Here is a 24,375-nt window from a genome sequence, read left to right as displayed (position 1 = left end):
GTAAAAATGCCTTTTGGGTTAGGGGTCCAAGTTCTTAAATCAGAATTGGGGGGATCCAAAGAAGCAGACTCAAGTGATGACCAAGGTTTAAAATGTCGATGTTGATGCAAATGTCGCTTACCAAAATATAGGACATATGTCGGAAATGTCGAGGTAAAATATTGTAAAAATTAGAGACATTGTGGAAATATTATAAAATATGTGGAAATATGCAAAGATATTTTGTAAAATGATAAAAGAAGCATTAATACATATTTCTAGACTATTATCTTATTCCCAACCATTATATAAAGCTAAGAAACTAAGATCAATAACAAATTAGTAAATGATGATTTACTGAAATATTATGCATTTTGATGTTTTTATAAGGTTATCTGATATTTTCTTTTCTTATTTTTAATTCTGGTTTATTATAAATTCTAATATATTTGCTTCACACTAGTAAATAGAAATACATTTATCCTGATATTTTAAATATTAAAGTTATAATACATTATGTTTTATTATAAATTTGATAAACTGGTTCTCCTTTTTGTAGTATTAAGATTATGATAAATTCTGATTTCTTATAAAACTTAATGAATTTATTATGATTTTTAATACTAAATTTATAATAAATTATGATTTAGTATAAAATTTATTAAATTTATTAAATTTATTAAATTTATTATATTTTTTATATTAAATGTAGAATATGATTTATTATAAAATTTAATAAACATTTTATAAAACTTAATGAATTTATTATGATTTTTAATACTAAATTTATAATAAATTATGATTTAGTATAAAATTTATTAAATTTATTAAATTTATTAAATTTATTATATTTTTTATATTAAATGTAGAATATGATTTATTATAAAATTTAATAAACATTTTCTGATTTTAATAAATACTTTAAAAATACTAACTAGTTAATATTTTATTACTTGAAAAAATATTTTATGTTTTATATTATAAAGTAATTAATTTATTCTTTTGTTTTTATATTTGTTAATTCTTTTTTATAAATAATTTATTTGAAATATTAAATAGAAATTATTAATGGAATAATCTATATTAATATACTGTATTATATTAATATAATATACTAATATATCAATAAAAAAATATAATATACTAATATATTACATTTTTAATGATCATTAGTCGACATCATGTCGACATAATAGGAAAAACTGTATTTTTTTTTTGTTATTTGGACCGATTTTTGTCGACATTTCTGAAATATAGGAAATGTCGACCGACATAATGTAATTTTTAAATTACCATCCATTTTCATGTCGGTGAGCCTCGACATCGACATATGTCAGGCGACATTTGGCAACATTTGAAACCATGGTGATGACAATAATTCTAAGACACAAGCATATTCATCATCACTTAACCCTCTTCGAAAACCAAAATCCTAGTTCAAGGCCAATGGAGAGGCCGAGGAAGAGGTAAACTTGGAAATCAGCTCTTTCTTGTAACGGGAAAGAGAGTAAATGGATGGAAACGGGTCTTTAAGGGGTTGGTTTCCCACCCAAAGGTCTTCCCAAAAAAGAACATCATTTCCAAAGTAGACATCATACCTAACCAAACTGAGAAAATGGGGAATGATCCCATGTATAGCCTTCCACGGTGTTGCAAGAGTTGCCTGTCAAGATACCCTAGCATCCCATCCATTCTCCGAACAGCTATGAATGCTAGTCACCACCTTGTGCCACAATCTCTCTCTCTCTCTCTCCAAAGGCCATCTCCATAACCACTTCCCTAACAGAGCTTCATTCTTAAGAAATAAGTTACCTAGTCCTAACCCTCCCCTTCTTCCTTACTTCTACTAACCATCTCCCACCTAATCAAATGATCTTTCTTCACTTCCCTTGGCTCCCACAAAAAATCCCTCGTCACCTTTTTCTAGTTTCTTAGCTTCCGTTGAGGGTATCTTGAATATTGAAAGAAAATAAATCAGCAGACTAGCAAGTGCAGCCCAATCAAGGTCACTTTACCCCCTAAAGAAATGTAACTCTTCTTCCAAGTCGCCAACCTCATATCAAACTTTTACACAATTGGATACCAAAATCGACTTTCTCTTGGGTTAGCACCTAGAGGATGCCCCAAGTAGGTTAAAGGCCAAGATGACATGGAACACTCTACTGCAATAGCCTATGTCTCCCCATCCTCCAAGTTAATTCCCACCATGCAGCTTTTATCAAGGTTGACTGACAAGTTGGCAACAAACTCAAAGGATTTTATAAGATTTTTTAGGTTTCTCACTCTCCCTAAATCTCTCCCCTCACAGAAAATGATAACATCATCTGCAAACTAAAGGTGGGTCATTGGGACATTATTTCTACCTATCCTCCAACCTCTTGTTAGCTCCTCCCTGTCTGCTTTAGAAACCATCATGCTAAACAAATTTGCCACAAGTGTGAACAAGAAAGGTGAGAATGGATCACTTTATCTTAGAAAAGGTTTAAAATGTCGATGGAAATGGAAATGTCGCTTACCAAAATATAGGACATATGTCAGAAATGTCGAATGGAAATATTGTAAAAATTACAGACATTGTATAAATATTATGAAATATGTGGAAATATGCAAAGATATTTTGTAAAATGATAAAAGAAGCATTAGTACATATTTCTAGACTATTATCTTATTCCCGACCATTACATAAAGCTAAGAAACTAAGATCAATAACAAATTAGTAAATGACGACTTACTGATTTATTATGCATTTTGATGTTTTTACAAGGTTATCTGATATTTTCTTTTCTTATTTTTAGTTCTGATTTATTATAAATTCTAATATGTTTATTTCACACTAGTAAATAGAAATACATTTATTCTGATTTTTTAAATATTAAAGTTATAATACATTATGTTTTATTGTAAATTTAGTAAACTGATTCTCCTTTTTGTAGTATTAAGATTATGATAAATTCTGATTTCTTATAAAACTTAATGAATTTATTATGATTTTTAATACTAAATTTATAATAAACTATGATTTAGTATAAAATTTATTAAATTTATTCTGATTTTTTATATTAAATGTAGAATATGGTTTATTATAAAATTTAATAAACATTTTCTGATTCTAATAAATATTCTAAAAAATACTAACTAGTTAATATTTATTACTTGAAAAATATTTTATGTTTTATATTATAAAGTAATTAATTTATTCTTTTGTTTTTATATTTTGTTAATTCTTTTTATAAGTATTCTATTTGAAATATTAAATAGAAATATTAATGGAATAATCTATATTAATATATTGTATTATATTGATATAATATACTAATATATTATATTTTTAATGTACATTAGTCGACATCCTGTTGACATTAATAGGAAAAACTATATTTTTTTTGGTTATTTGGGCCGATTTGGTCGACATTTCCGAAATATAGGAAATGTCGACCGACATAATGTAATTTTTATATTACCATCATTTTCATGTCGGTGAGCCTCGACATTGACATATGTCGGGCAACATTAGCGACATTTGGCGACATTTGAAACCATGGTCTTAGCCCTCTACATGTTTGGGAAAAAATCCTCAACCCCTCCATTAACTAGAACTGAAAAATGACAAGAGGTAATACAGCCTTTCACCCAACTACACCACTTGTCCCCAAATCCAAATCTTCTTAACACTTCTAACAAAAAAATTCTAGTCCACCAAGTCATAGGCCTTCTCAATATCCAACTTACAGACGAAGCCTTCATTGCCTGATCTCCTCATCTCCTTCACACATTCATTTGCTTTAAAGATCCGATCTATAATTTGTCTACCTTGTACAAAGGCTCCTTGAGCTTTAGCAATGAGAGGGAGAAGAACCTTTTTGAGTCTCAACGATAGCACTTTTTCCACAATCTTATAGATGTTGGTCACCAAACTAATCGGCCTAAAATCTTTAGGATGTTTTGCAGCTAAGAAAGTAGCATTGACCTCATGACTAATAACAATGGTTGTTTTCAAACTCCCTAAAAACCTCAAACAAGTCTCTTCTTTAATAATGTCCCAATAGTCTGATAAAAGGCCATAGTGAATCCATCATGTCCAAGTGCCTTGGATCTATCCATAGAGAAAACAGTTTGTCTTACCTCCTCCTCTTCAAAGTTCCTTTCCAGCCAACCCATCTCTAAGGTAGATAAACTTGGCCATTCTAGATCCTCCACTCTCACCCGACTCCCCAAAGGTCTACTCAGAATGGATTTGAAGTAGGCTGCAAAACAGTTGGTTATCTCCTCTTGGGAATCAATTTCCACTCCTTCAACCTCAAGCTTAGCCACAAAATTGTTTCTCCTCCCATTGGCCAAAGCATGAAAAAACTTGGTATTCCTATCCCCTTCCTTGATCCACTTATGCATAGATTTTTGCCTCCAAGAGATTTCTTCCCTCAAGAAGGCTTCTTCTAGTTCTTTCTTCAACTTCCATCTCAATTCTCTTTCTTGTACACTCATGATCATTTCTTTTATCAATAACAGACTTTCATTAAATTAATATATGAACAACAGTACAACAATCAGAGAGAGTTAAAAAGGCTTAACCCTCCCAATAAAGCAACAACAAGCTCACAATATAGGCCAGTACAAATGAACCCTTCCTACACCCTACTTTGCCAAAGCATCTGCAAAGGCATTTGTTGTACAGTCATGATCATTTGATACTCCTTTGAATCTAGATCCTCAATTTGGGTTGACAACTTAGCTTTAGCTCTTCCAATCTACCTAACTCCTCCCTATTCCAATCTTCTAAATTAGATCTCAAACTTTTTAATTTCTTATGGAACCTCACCCCTTTCCACTTCACACCCTTAATTTCTTCTCTCCATCATTCCTCAACCTTAGGCATAAGTCCAGGTGTGTTAGCCAATAGCCACATGTTTTCAAACCTAAAAGGTCTAGGTCCAAACCCAAAAGTTTCTTGACCTAACGCTATAGGGCAATGGTATGAGGTAACTCTAGGCAAAGCTTTAGCCACCAAACCCCTCTAGTGTGCTTCCCAGCTTTCATTTTAAAGGAACTTGTCTAATTTTGAGCAAGACGGATTCTCTTGGAAGTTGGACCAAGTAAAGTTGGCCTGTAGCAAAGGAAATTCCTTTAGATCACAAATATTGATAAAGTCATTGAACCTCCTTGTGCTAGTTGTGATAGGTTGTTGAGGATTGTTTGACTCATTTAGGAACCTTATTACATTGAATTCTCCACCCAAGCACCAAGGACCCTCCCATAACCCATAAATCCCATGAAGCTCTTCAGCCCTTCAGCTCTTCCCACAATTCATTTCTCTCTATAATTATTCGGCCCATACACATTGGTTAACACCCAAGTAAAACCACCCTCCACCATCCTTAACTTTAAAGAGACAAAAAAACTACCTATCAGTTCCTGTAATGATTCTACCACATCCTCTCTCCAAAGAGTAACAATACCCCCAGAGGCTCCCTGAGAGGGAGTTGAGCACCAATTCACACCTCTTGCCTTCGACACACTTCTAATCCATCTTCTATCTAGATATGTTAGTTTGATTTCATGTATCAATATAATGCCAGGCCTTTCCCTCCTTGACAAATCCTTTATCAACCTTCTTTTCTTCACGCCTCCTAGACCTCTCACATTCAAAGTAATGATCTTCATCAACACAGTTGTAGAATGACACCCTCCAAACACCCTCTGTCCTTCACTTAGGAGCCTTCCTCCTCTCTCCTCTTCCACTGAATTTTAAATCCCCTTCAATGTCTAAGAGTAGTCTTTCTACTTTTGATCTTTTCTTTTTCTTCTTGCTTGTATTAAATGGTTCTTCTCCTGCAATCTTGACTTTTCCTCAGCCTTTCTTCTCACTACGAGTGGTCTCTATGCCTTCTGACTTTTTTGGTGTTGCCTGCAATTGATCTTCTTTCTGCTTATACTCTTCTGGCAAGACACAGATTTGCTCCCAAATGCTCTCTAGTTCCTCCACCTATCTTTTTTCTCAATAAAGAACTTCCTTCCTCTATTTCAAATTCAACCCCCTCCACCTCCACTCCCTCACCTCCAATTGTTCTGTCCAATTGGGTCGAGGTACCTACTTCAAGCATAGAACCCAAGCTAGTATCAAACCCCGAATGGACAAACATACCTGGCCTGGCAGGAGATGAATGGGCTACGACTTGTGTTGGGGTATCAAAAATAGAATTCTGGACAAAGACCATTCCCTCTAGCTGATTTAGTTATGGACGTGTACTTAGTTCAATCAACACTTTGTCAACCCGTGTGTCCAAAGAAGCCTTTACTAGGTTATCCTATGTGTGTGCCTCTTTATAAACCTACAGAGATGGTTCCTGCTCCTCCAAATTGAACGTCTTTAAAAGTTGATTTTCTGGAAAGGATTTGGTTGTCACTTGCCAGAGTAGTTGTACCCTAATCATCATCTATAGTTCCTGCTAGGTTCACCTTACCCTTATGTGACACAACAATTATTAAGTCCTTGATTATTCAACCTCAACATCCACGCTCTTACGTTCCTCATTTCCAGAGCCTTCTGATGCAAAAGCTTCCTTTTCTAGGAAAAGAATAGCTACATTTAAACTCTCATCTTCCAACAAATCTTTTGCGGCTTGTAGATTCCAGCTTTCAGTGCTAACAATGTCTTCAAAGTCAGAATCTAAGTCGCCCTCAGCTTCTGATGACAAATTCTCTTCAAGGTTCTCAAGATCTCTACGTCGAGTAGACCTAGGGTTATGACAGTCTTGGGATGGACGAGAGATTTTCTTAGAGGGAGCGCACTGTAACGAGTCGGTTCTCTGGTTCCACATCTTTGCGGCCTTGGAGGAGCTCGATAGGAAAGGTGCTAGACAAACAGCATCGTCTATCATCGGGCCAACCTCAGTCACGTGCGGCTTTAGGGGAACATGTGACTTTTTAATAAATGGACCAATTTTAGTAGGCCCAGTGATGAGCTTTCCTAATTGAAAAGGCCCATTCGACACATTAGGCCTAGCATCAAACGAACGCCTAGTCACGCGAGTTTTTAAAGAACAACCCCTTTGGGTTGACCCAATGGCTCAACCCTCTCAAGAGTCGGCTCAACTTCCTTAGTCAATCCTGTTTTTTCTTTTGTGGTCGAATGGTTTAACTCATTCGAATCTTTGGCGCAAGACACTAGCACTTGAGCAAAGGATCTTTCTGTTGTTTGACCCTTACCTTGTATCTCACATATTTGACCATCTTTTCTACCCATATTTTTTGGATGGTCGAACTTGTGCTTGTCCATTTTAGTAAATCATTCCATCTTCCTCTGATTCTCCAATCCTAGACTGCCAAGTAGAGCTTCAGCTTCTACCGACTCATCTTCTTCCTATCTAGCCTCTAACCACAGAGAAGCTTCAATGGAGGAAACTAGCCACACCTGTAAACACAATCCTTCAACTCAAATAGTAATCTTCCTTGGAATGTCCTCTGGTTTAACTCCATTCAACTACAAGGCAGCAGAGCACAAGTCTCCCCAAAACTCCCCAACAAGACTAGCTCCACATAATGCAGCAATGGAGACAGCTACATCATGTTTCCAAAGATGGAAAGGCAACACAATCAGCCTGACTATCACTCCATCTTCACCGGCATAAGATTTTGAATTAGAAGAAAGAGACCATTTATACAAAGTAAAGGATCCCTTGTCCTTTTGAATGCTTAAAGCCTAAACTTCCACCAAGTTTTCAAGAGGATCCAATACTGCGTTCGTACTGTCAAAGGGAGTTAATATAAATGTCTTCCTCAATCCCAACTTGCAAACCAAGATATCAGCAAACATCCTCCAATCCTTAATCAGATTCTTAGCTTCAACCACTAACATTTTAATCCAGTGATCTTTACTGAAGTTTACATTCAATAACGGGTTACTGTTGCTGTTTGCCATGGCTATAAAGCCTAGGGTAAGACTCTCACCTTCCATTGCTTGCTGATTTTTCAGCAAGCAATCCCTTATCTTCTTCTGCAGTTTCCTTTTTCTCCATCTGTAGACTTCTTCAACCCATGAATGCAGCCAAGATCTTAATCACTCCTTGCCACCCTTGGCTGTTTTTGCCGGCAGGAAAGCAGACCATTTGTTTCCTTCTTTATCAAAGAACTCTGCTAGGGAGATGAACAACCCTATTGCATTCTGTTTACTTTCCACTACATATCTTCTACCTGACTTTATGTGATTTTCCTTCCAACAGCATTGTTTTCCTTTTGTTGCTGCTTCACTCAAAAAATCCTTAAACCATTCTACCATCTCTAAGCCTTCCACCAGCACTATAGCCTTCTTAGATTCCCTTATCTTCATGGTGTGACACCCTCTGATTCTTATTTCCTCGAAAATGAAGTCTTTAGCCTCCACTTTCATGGCCTTCCCCCATTGTGTAGCCTCCTCAAAGCTCTGAGATCTCTCCATCTTGTCCACAGAAAATGTTCCTCATACAATCATTGGTTCTTGACACAATATATAATTTCAAGAACAAACAGGTGCATCCTATAACTAATATCCATTGCACTAACACAAAGGACAACCACGATTGGCATACCTTAATTGCCTTTCAGAGTTTTTTTTTTTTTGGTGGGGAGAGCATGAGTGATCACGTCCTTTATTCGCTACTCGTAAGGACAAAACTTTTGATTCACCGTGTAAAGCATCCCAACCTAACTAAATACCACGAAACATCTAGGGTGTAAGGCTCCATCTTTTTTGACGATAAATGCAATGAGTAAGTGTTGGCCAAGCATTGTTGCATCCATTATGTATGTGTTTTCATTCCCATCCAACTGCATTCATTAATTTGAATTTCAAAATGCTATATAAAGGAAAGGAGAAAAAAAAATGTGTCAAAATCTAACCTTCTTATCCTTTATCTCGCTCGATTGTATCCATGTCTTGATCTGGTCTCGGTATCTCTGCAGTTTCTTGATTTCTTTCTTCAAATCCGCCTCGAATTTCTCTTTCTGGTTCGCATTATCCGTGTCGTAAACCTAAAAGAATAACAATAATTAATAGAAATAAAAGCATAGTAGGAGTTAGAGATGGAAGTGTGCTGGACGATCATCGAAATGAAGCCAATTATAAAATGATTGTGTCTCAGCCTCTCAGAAAAAATACCTTGTTCCAGATGCTGTCGAAGACATCAACGCCTTCTTGGACCTTCTTCAGAACTCGATCGATCTCACCCTGAAGTTTTCGACTGGCTCCCATGGTAAACTTGACAAACAAAATAAGAAACGAGAAAATCCGATCATTCAACACTACAGGAATCGATGTCTCTGGGGTTGCAAATTGATCGGAGTTACAGATTTATTTTTCTAGGTTTTATTTCCTTACGCTATTGCAGGTGCAGAGAGAGAATGTACGGAACTACGACTACTCTTTTGCAGTGACGAACCTGATGGTCATGTCAAGGATGGTTATCTCAAAGGAGTTTAGCACTCCGCTGCGGCCTGAGACCCTGCCTTGGCTTCACGTCCAGACCATCACACGAAAAATCCTTTTTTTGTAAATTAGAAAGACCCTCTTTACTATGGTGTTAATGAATAATGACAAAAACACTAACTTTTTTTTCAACAAAAACCTCCTTATCTGTTAGACAAAGACCCCTAGCTTTTAAGCGAGATAACAAAATACGTTAAATTATCAAAATACCCATCAAAACTTTCTATATTTTCTTTTCATTTCCCTTTCCTCTTAATAAATTGTTTTTCTTAAATTATCAATCCAAATCCAATAATTCTTAAAAATATCCCATCAAATTAAATACATACAAAATATAAGGCTTTCCACTCAACAAATTTGCATTTGTACTCCTTCCAAACCGAGTCTAAAGAGTGCAAAAACAAATATGTACATTATAAAACCTTATATTTTGTATTTCTAAACCTATATTTGCGCTGTACATATTTGTATTTGTACTACTTTCAAAGTGAGCCTAAATATCTGTTCGATCTTACTGAGCCCAATTCCGTTATTGTACCAACCATTAATAAGAAATTTAATTAATTATGGGATCTTTTACTCTGAAAACGATGCAAGAGTAACCTAACATTTGCTGAGTAGAATCTCCCCATCCCCGCCCCGTAGCAAAAATCCCCTAATTTGTTCCTGCCTTGTCCCTGGTATCGGGGTAAAGATTCAGCCCCCATCCCCGGTCCCGTCAGGGATGGGGAATCCCCGACATTTACCCACCCCGCAACCAATGAAGAGTGAGATCCAATGAAGACTGTTGTGCAACGCCCGGCAGTTGGCGGTTCCTCTGTGCTATGGCGACGGCGGCAGCAACGCCCAGTGGTTCCTCTTATCTCTAGTTGGTAGGCAGACTCAGTGACTCTCAGTGATCTATATATGCGAAGGTTGAAGGAAGACGAAGAGTGAATAATCACTATGAAAGGAAGACTGCCAAACTGAGAATGTGAGAAATCTCGAAGACGAAGACTGAAGATTGAATCACTACGGCCGTGCAACGCCCAGCGGTTGAAAGTTCTTTTGCACCACGGTAGTAGTGACGCCTAGCAGTTGGTGGTTCCTCTCTAGTTGGCAGGCAGACTCAGTGACTCAATAATCTCTATATGCGAAGGTTGAAGGAAGACGAAGAGTGAATAATCATTGTTAAAGTGTTAAGAGAAACAAGCGGCAAGTTCTAACTCTAACCTAATAACTTTACATATTATATATAAAAGAGTATGTTTGTAATTTACAACCAGGGTCGGGCGGGTTCGGGGATTTATAAGCAGACCCCATCCCCACCCGTCCCCGGTCCGAGACAAAAGAAAATTCCCCAAACCCAACCCATGTGCATTTGTGATCGGGGAAATTCACCCCTTTCGGGGCGGGTCGAATTGGGGACCCGGTTTTGTGGGTAAAACTGCCATCCCCATTGTGCTTCAAGTTTTCAAAAAAATTTTGCCTAAAGAAATTTGAGGTCGGATCGTCTATCCCCCAGGGACAGAAAGATTCATGCCCCCTCCAATAACAATCAAACACGTCATTGGTCCCACTTAATATTTCAAACTAAAGGAGTTTAGAGTTAACGCCAGTAGGACTCCAAATTTATTTTAGTTTTGATTTAAGCACCCAACCTACTTCCATTATTACTTTTTTTCATTTATCTCCTGCATTAGATCCCACTTCTCCTCTCTTCTTCAACCAAATATGCTACAACCATCGATATTCAGCCCTAGTTGTTGAGATCACAAAGAAGCAACCAGAGGTGGCTCTTCTAAATCTAATAGATACCAAGGAAAACAATTGGCTTCAGATATTCCGATCTATCACATGGTGAAAGAAGTAAATGGCATAACCAAACAAATGAATGAAACAAGTGAAAGCAATTGAGTGTCATTTCTCTCTTACTCTGTTTCTAGATTTCTAAATTCCAAATTACAAGTGCTTTATGATTTATTGCAGGGGCACACAGGTGCTCTCTTGTTAGCTTTCATCTTACAAAATAGTTCTTTGTTGTTGTACCAAGAAGGCAAGAACTATTATCGGATTCCAACTTATATGCTCTATTAATGTTTCTCCTTATAAGGAAATGATTTCTCACATTTCTTTCTTACTAGCGAAGTGATATATGCAACCTACAAACAGATTAAAAAGAAAATATGGTAAATCATATGAGTTTTGTTCCTTTATTTTTAAGTGAAAATAGGAACCAATATCTGAATTTTGGGTTTTGGAGTCGATGAAGATGAGGAGGATCCCCTGTTTATTCATACATACAGTAGTAGATTAATGAACTTGGGGAGTTGAGAACTTAGGGAAGCTTATAAGACAAATTCCACGCATTCCTATCACCTCAAAAAGATTCATGCCTAATCCATAGGTAATTGAAATTTTGCTTCCCATTTCAATTTTTTGTTTTTTTTTTTATTAAAAGAAAATCAACACTTATAATTTATAAAATTAATTTTGCTATGTAGAGGAATCCCATTATCATTTCAACTATCCAAATATTGCATATTGTCAACACCCAAATTTTGCACGGTCTACTGCCTGAACCTCCAATTCACCCCAAATTCTCGATCAAACACTCTCGATCTCTTTGAAACACCTAAAACCCCAAGAAACCCAAATTTCACCTTAAGAGCCCTTACATCCACTATTAAACATGCTTGATACCTATCCGATGGCCCCGATCAACCCCCACTTACACCTCAACCATTAGATCATACACGACTATCAGACCCAAGACCTCCCAAGACACTTACCCATGAAATTTCAGCTTAAGGTTTATCCATTTATACTTTCATAAAGCGAAGATTTTATTATGACACATCTCATTAACCTAAGCACTCGGAATCTAGATTCCCTTGATCTTGACACATCCAAACCAATCAAACCATACCTTTAAAATCTGGATTAATTGTCCATAAAGTTTTAACCTCAGATTCCCCCATTTGACCTTCCATTAAACAAATATTGTGTTCTTAAATATCTCATTTACCTAAATTTCTACGATATTGACCCCTCAACCAATTAGACATCGCCGTCATATCCTGGACACTTCCAAACACCCACCTATAAAATTTTAGCCCAAAGCACCTTCATTTACCCTTAAATCGCACCAAAATTCCATTTCAATGTCTCATATTGATTGGATTACAAATCTGCCCGATCTGGACCTAGTTAGCTCAATCTAGCATTACCAATCACCTCAGAAATCAGACTACTAAAAAACCGTACCATGTGAACTTTCATCCAAAACAGACATTGTTTACCCCTCAACCACACAAAGATTATATTTTGAGCCCTTAGACTAACTAAATCAAGCCCTTGTCAAATCTTTTCAATCCAGTACCATTTGGCCCAATCTAATCCCACCAATCAACTCAGAATGTCCGAAAACCCAACCCTGTAAATTTTAGCCAAGAATACCCTCATTTACCCTTTCATCTAAAAAGATTCCATTTTGGTCAATTTTATTGGTCCGCACATAAACGACCCCACTTTGTGGACAAATCCATCTCAACCCTCCATTTTTTGGCCCAAAAATCCCCACCTTTGAACTAGAAGACCCAGTTTGACCCTCATAGACCTAGTTTGACCCATTTTCTCAAAATTACCAAAAACCCTTCATAACCCCAAAATTACCAAACTACCACAAGCCCTACTATAAATACTAACCTAACTCTCTCATTCGAGGTAATCAGAATTTGAGTCAGCATTCTCGGTGCACTAGACGCATGAACCCGTCAATGAGAGACGACCACATCGTCTCTAAAAAACTAGCTAACGTTAACGAGAAGGTGGTCGTTAATTGAAGCTTGCAGTTGAACCGACACAAAAAGATAATGAAACCCCTCGCATTCCTAGTCTTAGTTCGAACTTTGAACCCTGCCGACATCGGTGGCGAAACTCCAACACCAGTACGTGCCCCCTCCTCCTCCTCCTTATTCTTATTCTTGAGGTGTTTTTTGTTTTAAACAGATTGAAGGTGACCATTCTCCAGTCCTCTGCTCTCAAACTTACAGATGTTGTTCGTCTAGAGTTGGGTAGTGCAATCAGAAAAATCAATTTTAAGTCAATAGTTATATAGACAATGCAACGGACTGATATCGGTTTATCCTCTTTCTCATAGTTTTTGTATTAGATCATAAAAATTCAAGTAACCTTAACATTGGATTTGTAACAACATCAATAGTTTCCCAGTAATTTTTAGTAAATATCTAGAATCAAATGCCCTTGAAGAGAGTGGTTTCTAAATATTTGTCCTCTTGATAATAAATTGAATCTAATAACCAATAGGAACTCCTTTATATTTATAGAAACTTTAGCAAGTCCATAACCTACGTATAGTTTTTACTGTGTTTTATTTGAATTTAAGCACAGTCAAACATCACACATGGCCGCTGGTGTGAGCTGAGGTTCAGGTCACCTTCGATTTGTTCAAAATAGAAAACAAGGAACACATAAGAAGAAGAAGAAGAAGAAAATAGGGGCAGAACCACTGTTTTTGTTCCAAAAACAGCGACAACGATCTCTTCCCTTACCTCTAGCCACACTTCGATCTCCCTTTTTCCTCTCTCTCTCTCTCTCTCTCTCTCTCTCTTCTTCTTCTTCTTCTTCTTCCCTTTTATTTCTTCTTTCTCCTTTCTTGTTCACCGTTGCTGCAACTGTAGTGACGGATTCGAACTCAACAGTGGCAGCGAACTATCATCTTCGCCAACCTCTATCATCTCTTATTTTCTTTCTTATCCCCTCGTTTTATTTTTTAGTTTTGACGATTCAAACACCTTCTTTCCCCTTGGTTTCGATATGAAAACTCACCATCGCTGTTGCAATTTTCAACGGCGGCGATTATCTCTCTCTCTCTCTCTCTCGTTTTTTCTCTCTTTCCCATTCCTTCCTCCTCTCCCTTCTGCCAGTGTTATTCCCAAATTATTGATTTGTCCACCCCCTCAAGTGTGAAGTTAGTCCGAACTCCCTGTTTGAGCATTTTAGGCCAACATCATCTCACCTAGTTTAAATCAGATCTAAAGTATAGCCTAGATCAAACTTTATCAAATCTTTCAATCAAACTGTGCAGCGTCCTCCGCCTAGGCCACATCGACTGTAGCGTTCAAGTTATACTTCTCTTGTCCTTTCCGTCTCAGATTAAAGCAAATCAGAGATATCTCCCTTGTTTCGTTGATCACTTTTTAGGTAGATATAAGTCCGAATCAGGTATGCTTTATTAATTTTCTTCTTATATTTCATTTTCGGTCCTTTCATTTCTCTCTTAATTTTTTTTTCTTTTTCTGTTCTTGTGTTTGTATGCTCTGTGCAATGTCATTGGTTAATCGGAGTTCATGGGAGGTTGTTGGAATTGGTGATGAATCTCCTTACCAAACCACCTTCTACGCGATTCGCATGTCACTTGACTGTGAATGGATTGTGAATGTTCCATATTTCTATAAATAGGATTTTTTTCTTTATTTTATTTGTTCTTATCCATTATATTTCTACAATCTTTTCCTATAGTAATTTGTTTCTCTTGTATTCGACTGAGTACGAAGGTAGGGGCTATGATAGAAAAGGGGTGAGGGAGCAATCTTTCACCCTTTTGCTCAGGCCCTTGCATACAAAAGGGGATTGGTCTGTGAGCATGGAAGGGAACATCCTTTCAAGATGGAAGTGCAGGTCTATGGTTTGCAAAAAAAAGATAAAAAAGGGAAAAATAAAAAGTACTAAATAAATTAAACAGGCCTTCTTTGTTGGATTATTTATAGTTTGTTACTTTCTTTATCATTGTTCCTTTTCATTAATCATATATTTGCGATTATGCTCGCCTGAAACACCATGGGGACCCCACCTATTGGATCCGAGATCCGAGAGAGGGGTGCCTAACCCCTTCCCTCTCCCATCCGAGTCTTACCCACACTGGTTAGTTGGTGCCTCGGTCTTTAGAGTCACTAATAAATTAAAAACGCATTCTGATGTAAATTTCGGGGGTCCCATCATCTCCTTGATGGGTAGCGACTCCATTTCCAACCCAAGTGGCAAAGTGAGCCGTTCCGTTTTCTCGACACTCACACATATCAACCATGTCTTTGTTCTTCTCGAGTGGAAGATTATTCACTAGTGGAGGAATCTACTATCATTTCAGATCAGAAGATTATTCATGGTGAAATTGAATATTAGTAGAGGAAAGGCAGAACTGAACATCGATGGTTGTAGCATGTTCAATTGAACGAGATAGGAGAAGTGAGATAGAGTGGAGGAGATAAATGAAACTAAAAATAATGGAGGTGGGTTGGGCGCTTAAATGAAAACAAAAAGAAATTTGGAGTCCGACAGGTGTTAAGTATAAACTCCGTCAGTTTGAAATGGTAAATGTGACCAATGATGTGTTCAATTGCTATTGGTGGGAATAGAAAATTTGTTGTCCCTAGGGGATAGCCAATGTTAGATTTCTTCCATCTGTTGAGTATTAGAATTAAAAACACAATGACAATGGCTTAAAGTTTCTTCTATCTTTAGGGATCACCGACAATGGGTTCATTGTTCGGGATATGACATTTGAAAATTAACATAATGGGACCCCAAAAGCACCAAGAAGTTGCCCTCCACTTAGGTTCCGATTTCTTAGTGTTTTACTAATACAACTTTAGTAGCGGCATTTGCATATTCCTGAATGGGATTAATACATCAAAACTTGTTTATACTTGTATATATCACTCACGCTAAACTAAGTTGAGATCGAGTTGTCATGGCACTCAACCCTCAGTCCCCCCAAGTGAAGCTTCTGCATATAAATCATAAAGATCAATAAGTGCTAAGTGACATTGTCTGATACTTGAACAAAGTTGAAGGTTATACACACACTACATATAAAATGATAAAACAATGTCAACTCCATGGTGTCCTAGTTCTTGGATCCTAGCTCATCGTATTTGTTGCATGCCTCAGACAATTTGAAAATGATTTTGGTATCATGTTTACTCACCGGAGAAAATTACCCAATGTGGCAGCAAACGATGAAAATAACACTTCGAGAGAAGAACAAGATATTTTTTGTCGATGGATCATTGCCTCGACCAACAAGATTGTCACTAGGAGAAGGTGCTTGGTCCAAATGCAACGTGATGGTTGCTTCTTGGATCTTCAACTCTGTCTCAAAGGAACTTTATGACAGTGTCACTTTCAGTGAGTCTGCATCGGAAATTTGGTCGGACTTACACGGTTTTCTCATAAAAATATTCCTAGAATACACCAACTCAAGCATGACTTGGCGATGCTCAAACAAGCGGATCTTATAGTAACATCCTTCATCACCAAATTAAAAATAATTTGGGATGAATTGGCTACACTCACCAGCATGCCTGAGTGTTCTTATGGAGGCATAACCAAGATCTTCATTGTTGAATAAGAAAATGAGTGACTCCATCAATTCTTGACGGGGCTCAACAAGTCGTACAACACAATCCACTCAAATATGCTTGGATCTGAACCCTTACCATCATTGAATAAGGCTTATGCTCTAGCCCTTCAAGAAAAACACCACCTAGCAATATATACTTTTTAAGGACCTGCACCAGAAGTAGCGGCTATGTCTATTTCCTCTCAACAAGGGCCTCGTTCAAATGCCATGGGACCTAACCAACAATCAAGATCAAAATATTATTGTGAGCATTACAAACGCAACGGCCACACCAAGGATTGCTGCTACAAACTAGTAGGATATCCACCTGGCTGGGATAAATCCCGTTCAAATCGACATAACGAGAAAGGGAACCAACAACCAAGCTCTTGTGCGGTTTCAGAAACCATAAATCAGATTCCTACCAGGACTCCTTTGAGCAATCCTTCATTATTTGGCCTTTATCTTCAACAATATAATCAGCTTCTCTCCCTACTGAACAATGAATCAACTAATGCTATATATGCCAATACTGTCGATAAGACCACCTCTGATGTCAAGTGGATACTTGACAGTGGTGCTTCAGATCATATGATCTTGTCACCATGTCATTTTATTTATCACACCACCATAGATATTGCTAGACCAGTTCGGCTACCAAATGGACTCTTGGTTCTAGCTACGATGCAAGGATTGATATCATTACGATCTTTGAATATCCCCGATGTGCTCTGCATACCAAACTTTTCTTGCAACCTATTGTCTATTAGTCAACTAACCCAACAATTCAATTATGTTGTGATTTTCTTTTCTTCGTCTTGCATTATCCAAGACTTAGCCTCCAAGGCGGTGATTGGGGTGGGGAGTTTGCATGATGGACTCTACTGATTCTCATTCACAAAGACTCAGCATTCATCTGTTCATGTCACTTCCACCACAAATTCCGCAGCATGGCACCACCGTTTGGGACATGCATCTCACAAGTGCTTGTCACTCATTTCTGAGATACTTCTTGTCTCTTTAGAGCATTGTTGTGATGCGTGTCACTGAGCCAAGCAAACTCGACTATTGGCTATCATTTCCTATCAGCCAGTCAAAGTCTTATAAGCCATTTCAATTATCCATTGCGACATATGGGGAGGCTATAAGACACCATCTGGAGCCTGATACATCCTTACATTGGTCGGTGATTTTAGAAAATGTACTTGGATTTATCTACTTCGTAATAAATGAAATGTTGTATATTTTCTACTTTTATTTTGCGCAATGGTCCCTCAACAATTTGAATACACACTCAAAGTTCTCCGTTCAGATAATGGGTTTGAATTCTATTCATGCCCCTTGCAAGAGTTTTTTGTTTCATATGGGATTGAATTTCAACGCAATTGTGTTGATACACCTTAGTAAAATGGCGTCGTTGAACATAAGCATTACCACTTATTAGAAATTGACAAATTGCTCCGCTTTCATGCCTATATGCCTATATCATTTTGGGGTGAGTGTTTACAAACCGTGGTTTACATTATCAACCCCTGTTCTCAAAAAGTCACCCTCTGTGTCTTGTTCCAAAAACCACCTTGTTATGATTACATGAAATCTTTTGGGTGTCTATGATATGCACAAGTTCACCCCAAACCTCACGATAAATTTTCTACTAGAGCCATTCGATGTGCCTTTATAGGATATCCCTATAGCCAAAAGGGATACAAATTATATGACCTTGAGTCACGCCAATTGTTTATTGCAGAAGACGTCATCTTCTATGAGTCTCAATTTCCTTTTAAGAACCAACAACCTCCCACCACCATCCTTGAACCGCTCATTTTCTCCCAAACCTCACATTTGATGACATAGTTGTTCCACAACCTACACAAATTGAAATCCAGCCCACCATTATGCAAACATTTGACCAAACACAACCCATTTCACTACCTAGTCTATCATTTGTTGATCCCCAACACATAACCAGCAATCAACCATCTGTTGCACCGCCTAATATTGTTAACATTCAGCGCAATACCATAGGTGTATTATCCCAAGCCCAAGCGCTCAACCAGGCCCCCCACCCACCTCCAAGAATATGTCATTAACCTACCACCTTTTTTGGCACATCAATCCACTTCTATTCACAAGACCCTGCAGGTTGTCTCTCCATAGATAGAATTTGAACCAACCATGTTTACTCAAGCCAATAGTGATCTCTAATGGCGTCAAGCCATGGCAAATGAAATCTTAGCCCTATAGCGCAATAATACTTGGATTCTTGTGGACTTACCTCCAAGAAAATGACAAATTTGTTCAAAGTGGGTCTATAAAATCAAATACAAAGCAAATGGCTCCACCGAGAGGTTCAAAGCTCGTCTTGTTGCCAATGGATATACCTAGGTTGAAGGATTGAATTACCATGACACTTTTGCCCCAGTAGCAAAATTAGTCACAATGCAATGTCTCTTGGCAATAGTTACAATTGGCGCCAGTAGCAAAATCAATTCAATGTTAATAATGCTTTTCTACATAGTAAACTTCATGAGAAAGTACACATGACCATTCCTTAAGGATTTGCTCGTGAAGGAGAATATAGAGTTTGCAAATTGAAAAAATCCTTCTATGGCCTTAAACAAGCCTCTCACATGTGGTTTGAAAAAATTACTCAAACCTTTCTCTCTTTGGGCTTCAAGCAATCTCATGCTAACTATTATCTCTTTACATTGACATCAGGTGACTCCTTCATATCTGCACTAGTCTATATTGATGACGTTCTCCTTGTTGGAAACAATTCTATACGCATCACAACTCTCAAGAAGATCATGGATGACAAATTTAAAATCAAAGATTTTGGCCCCCCAAAGTTTTTTTTTGGGCCTTGAAGTCCACCGTTCTGTTGGTCGCATCTTTCTTAGTCAACATAAATACATAATTGATATTCTTCTTGATACTGGGATGCAAGACTGCAAACTGATGTGTCTTTGTGACACTAGCAAGTGCACTATCCGCTCAAGTAATAGAGTAGTGAGTAGAGTATCGTTCCCACGAGAACTTATGTAGCAACTACTAGTAATAAATCAGTCTACTGTTATCTGATCAACCAAAATGTAAAACTAATAAAAACCTGAAATTCTAACTACAAAACTATTTCTAATACATTAGACCAAACACCTTGTATGCAAGTGAGGAGACAAAGCTAAAGATGCGTAGAAAAATAAATTTAGCAACTAATTTTATAGGCAATTCGAGTAGAATAGGATTCAGCCTTGGTTTGGTGAAATCCCAAAGCAATGAACAGCCTCTCTCGAGTGCATGTTCAATCTATGCATGAGTGATGGTTCTTATATATCTATCAAGGATCTAATCACCATGCATGCATTCAGATCTAGCAATTCTAGGGCTTCATTTCAGTTGGATGATCATCAATTCAGCTGAATGAACACCAACTGAATTGTGCAAGTTATTTATAACCTTACACTCAATTCGGCTCTTGATTGGCAAATATGAAATCTTAGAGTCTTTCTCAAGCACTCTAGGAATTCCAAGAAAGATGAACAATTTAGCCAGACTAAATTAAAGCTACCCGAATTCTTTCTCATGTAATTCAGTTATTACAAGTTCATGATCTGAAATCACAGATCTGATTTTATACAATAGAAGTTCGGATCTCACTATTTCATGATCTGAATTTACAGATCTGAGATTGCAAAATACCAATTCAAACCTTGTAAATTCATGATTTGAAATTTCAGATCTAAGATATCAGAATAGCAATTCGTCCAATTGAATTTTCATACAAGAAACTTCAAGATTGAATCTACTTTACTCGAATGAACTTAGAAAACAATTACAAAATTGAATTTACATAATACAAGCTTTGATTACAGCAAGAGATGAAATTTTGATGGATAAATTACATAAATCTTAGCTGAATTCGATTACCAATTTGTGCAGAAATCAAGTGAGGATGAAACCTTGATATCCAATTGATTTCTCCCCCTTCAAACTCAGCTTCTTCTTCTCTTGAAGCTGCTCGTTTCTCCTCTCTTCTCCTTCTCTTGCGCCTATCTCTCTCTTCTACCCTCTTAGAATTCAAACTCAAGAACTCAAGGAGAGTTTGAGATCAAGTGATGGACCCCTTCTCCCTTCCTAGAGACCTCCTTAAATAGCTCTCCAAGAACTCTCTACAAGTTGCCACCCTTAGCCTCTTCTTGAATTCTCTAGAAGCTGCCCCTAACTTCTCTTGAACATTCTAGACGTAGCTGCCCCTAGCTTCTTATTGAATTCTCTAGAAGTTGGGATATTCTTGAGCCTTCTAGAAGTTGCTGCTCCTAGTTTTTCTTGGGCTGCAATTTGGGCTGCTTAGGAGCTACAAATGGGTTGCACATGGGCCTCCTCCTTGCTGGGCCGAATAGGCTCTTTGGAAGGCTGCGGCTAGGCTCTCTCTTTGGGCTCTCCCCAAGAGTGCAGCATGGGCTTCCTGGGCCGAATGACCCTCTCTTGACTTCTCAGCTGGGTTCTTGTTCTAGCTGGGTTGGATTTTTTTCAAATCAGTTCATTTTTCCTTTGTTTTATGCTCTTTTTCTCCAAAGCTGGTTTCCCTTGAAGATTTCTTGAAATTAAATTGAATTGGGGAAAACTTGACACAAATCAACAAAAAAACTAAGCATAAACATCTAAATTTATATGTAAATTATGCACATATCACAAACCTTCACCAACACCCATGGAGGCCCAATGCCATTTTGATGACACTTCTAGCCCAACCCTGTCCGATCCATCACCATACCGAAGACTGGTGGGCCGCTTAGTTTACCTCACAGACACTAGGCCTGACCTCTCATTTGTTGTAAACCGCCTCAGTCAACACATGCATGAACCTTGTCAAGAGAACCTTGATGCTGCCCTATGTGTTGTTTGGTATCTCAAAGGCACTCCATTGCATGGCATATCCCTTTCGAGCAATAGTAGCCTTGTTCTAAATGGATACACCAATTTTGACTGGGCTAGTTGTCCTATCACCCAATGATCAACCATTGGCTACATTACCTTACTCGGCTCGTCTCCTTTATCTTGATATTATATATATATAACTATGCAAAGCTAAATATTAAATGAAATTAGATATAAGAGAGGGGTGTAAAATGATTCAAATGAATTTTGCCCATTCCAAATACATTGGGCACATGGTAAAACATAGCTAAAGTAAAAATGGTAAGGTCCTAGAGTTAGCAACCCCTTTCCCAAATACAAAATATCTCGAGCAATTTGCATATACACATATAGTCCAAACAAATAACTAACACTAAGACAATCAAAAGAGAAAGCTAATACGGATGAGAAATGACAATCAAATTAGGTTGGTTCATGTTATCACCTATCCTGAATAGATTTAGAACCAAGATCGATTATTTATTAATTATATATATAATATTTTCTTAATTTTCTTTTAAAATGGCAAATTTGATAGATAATATTAGTTAAAAGTATTTAATCTTTTAGCACATAAATAATTGGATATTTTTCTATGAATTTTATTATGGTTATATTATCAAAGTTTAAAATTTAAGTTGCTATTTAAATAAAAATGATATAGTTTCCAATATTTATATATTTTTGGTTATTAACATAAGTTATTTAAGATTAAATTTTAAGTTGTCAATGATAGTTCTATGACTATAACTTTGTCTCGATTAATAATTAGTTCGGGACTGATTGTACCTAGACCTGATCCAAACCCACCTGTTAGCAAACATATGTTGAACGACCATCTTCCAATCAAACCACCACTTAAAGTTTTACAAGAAAGTGAGAAACAGTCATTCACTTATCCTACAAAAATAAAAATTAATATGGAAAGTAAAATTAATAAAAATTAACATCACCGAATAAATTGACAATTAAAGGTAGCTAAGAAGCCTAAAGTTCAGTTTCAGAAGACTGCAAATAAAAACATGTCAAAGCAAAACTGAGCCTAGGGAAACTTTCATTTTAAATAAGCAGTTAAAAAAACAGGCACGAGATCATTAGGAAGGTGTTTGGAACCGTGACCATTTTTCAAAAAAAACAGAAAGGCGTTTCAACAAACACCCATGTATCTTATTGCTTGGTTCAACCGATTATTAAAAAATCAGGCATGCCTCGAAAATCGAGACCCACCGATGCATGAAATGCCAAGTTTGATGTTTCATTAATCGGTGAACCGTTTCCCCCAACGGTTGATTGATGTGTATCCTATGTGGTGCTTACCTGTCAACACATACATGAAAAACGGTGATGAAAATCACCTTACCAACCAACATATGCTGCTCACTACCTACGTGGCAGAAGCGTCTTTTTTTTTTGTGAAAAACAGATCTTGGAAGCATGACCATTTTTTTTTTGAAAATCAGTCCCAAAAAGAGCCCACGCTTCCAAACACCGTCTAGATTATTTTCATCAAAGGCTGTGAAAAGAACAAAAGTGAGCCTCATCTTATGCTTTGTACATATTTTCAAGGCCTTTTTATAAGTAGCACCATGGCTAATCCATTACCATCACCTGAATGCATGCTGTAAAGTGTGCTATGATTTTTCCTGTCTAAATTTCTTGCAAAATGGGATCCGTTTTCTATAGTGGCTAGTGGGTGCATGAGTGGATTTGATTCCTCAACCCTCTAGACGTGAGTGGGGTACATGACAGGTTATATGGCAATGCGACAACATATGTTTTTGGTATTCCATCACTACAATACTAATACCGTCAATGTCAAGGTTGCGGGTCCCTCACTTGGAGAGTTTGCTCAACTGGTGAGACAAGCTGTACGTGGAATTATATATATATATATATATATATATATATATATATATATATATATATTAATATAGATCACTCTAATGTTTTCAAAAATGACTTGGAGTTGGAACCGTTCTAGCCACCAGTTTTCAGGTTGACGATTCGACCATCTAGTCCGAATGAATGGCCCATTTTGATAAAAAAAATAAAAAATAAAAAATAATTAAAACAAAAAAGGCCAAAACTATTAAATGGGTTGACTGCTTGATTGCTCAGATCAATGAGTAGTTGACCAATACAACGGATTTAAGCCAAAAACGGGTTTGGGGTAAAATGGAACTGGTTGCTTGAACAGCTCCCGGGCCAAATGGTCTGACTATCCAGGTCAATGACAGTTCAAAAACCATGGATCCCTCCTCTATCTCCCCCACAATTAGGGGTGGTGTTGCAATGACTATCGAAGGTGGGCATTATCACTTTATTTTGCTGTTAATTCTGTGAATGGAAGAGAATGAGCCTCATTTTTTAGTGGGTCATTAGGCCATGTTAGGTTCAATTCTCATTCTTTTTCATTTTTACTCAAGATTAAATTCTAAAATGGAAAAGAATGGATAAAAATAGGTAAAATGAGAAAATATTGCTATGAATCAAACACTTTTTTTTTTCTAAAAATGAATTATTTTCAAATTGACAAGTTTCCTATGTTGCTCATTTCATTCTTCAAAAAAAAATTGTGTTGGTATTCATGAATTGCCAACCTAGGTCTCCAATAGTCAAT

General features: G+C 37.1%; 1 protein-coding gene across 8 annotated transcripts in view; it reads right to left on the bottom strand.

Moving 5' to 3' along the window:
* The window catches only part of LOC148844480 (uncharacterized), a 62,958-nt gene extending 53,379 nt beyond the window's left edge, over positions 1-9,579 (bottom strand). For 2 of the 8 annotated variants that reach the window (XM_088954688.1, XM_088954691.1), the window contains exons 1-2: positions 9,110-9,489; positions 8,851-8,982 (exon numbers count right to left, since the gene is read on the bottom strand). In XM_088954688.1, coding sequence (XP_088810814.1) covers positions 8,851-8,982; positions 9,110-9,202 — 225 coding nt within the window. In that variant the 5' untranslated portion in view covers positions 9,203-9,489. Of the gene's footprint in view, positions 1-8,540; positions 8,779-8,850; positions 8,983-9,109 lie in introns of all 8 variants that reach the window. The other 6 variants (XM_088954690.1, XM_088954694.1, XM_088954693.1 and 3 more) reach the window with 6 other exon arrangements.
* Between the last annotated feature and the right edge of the window lie 14,796 nt (positions 9,580-24,375).

The sequence above is a fragment of the Nelumbo lutea genome, chromosome 7 (assembly GCF_056320005.1).
Source record: "Nelumbo lutea isolate HS-2025 chromosome 7, American lotus-T2T, whole genome shotgun sequence".
NCBI classification, from domain to species: Eukaryota; Viridiplantae; Streptophyta; class Magnoliopsida; order Proteales; family Nelumbonaceae; genus Nelumbo; species Nelumbo lutea.
Note: the sequence above shows the minus strand (reverse complement) of the source record. Positions and strands in the feature narration are given on the sequence as shown.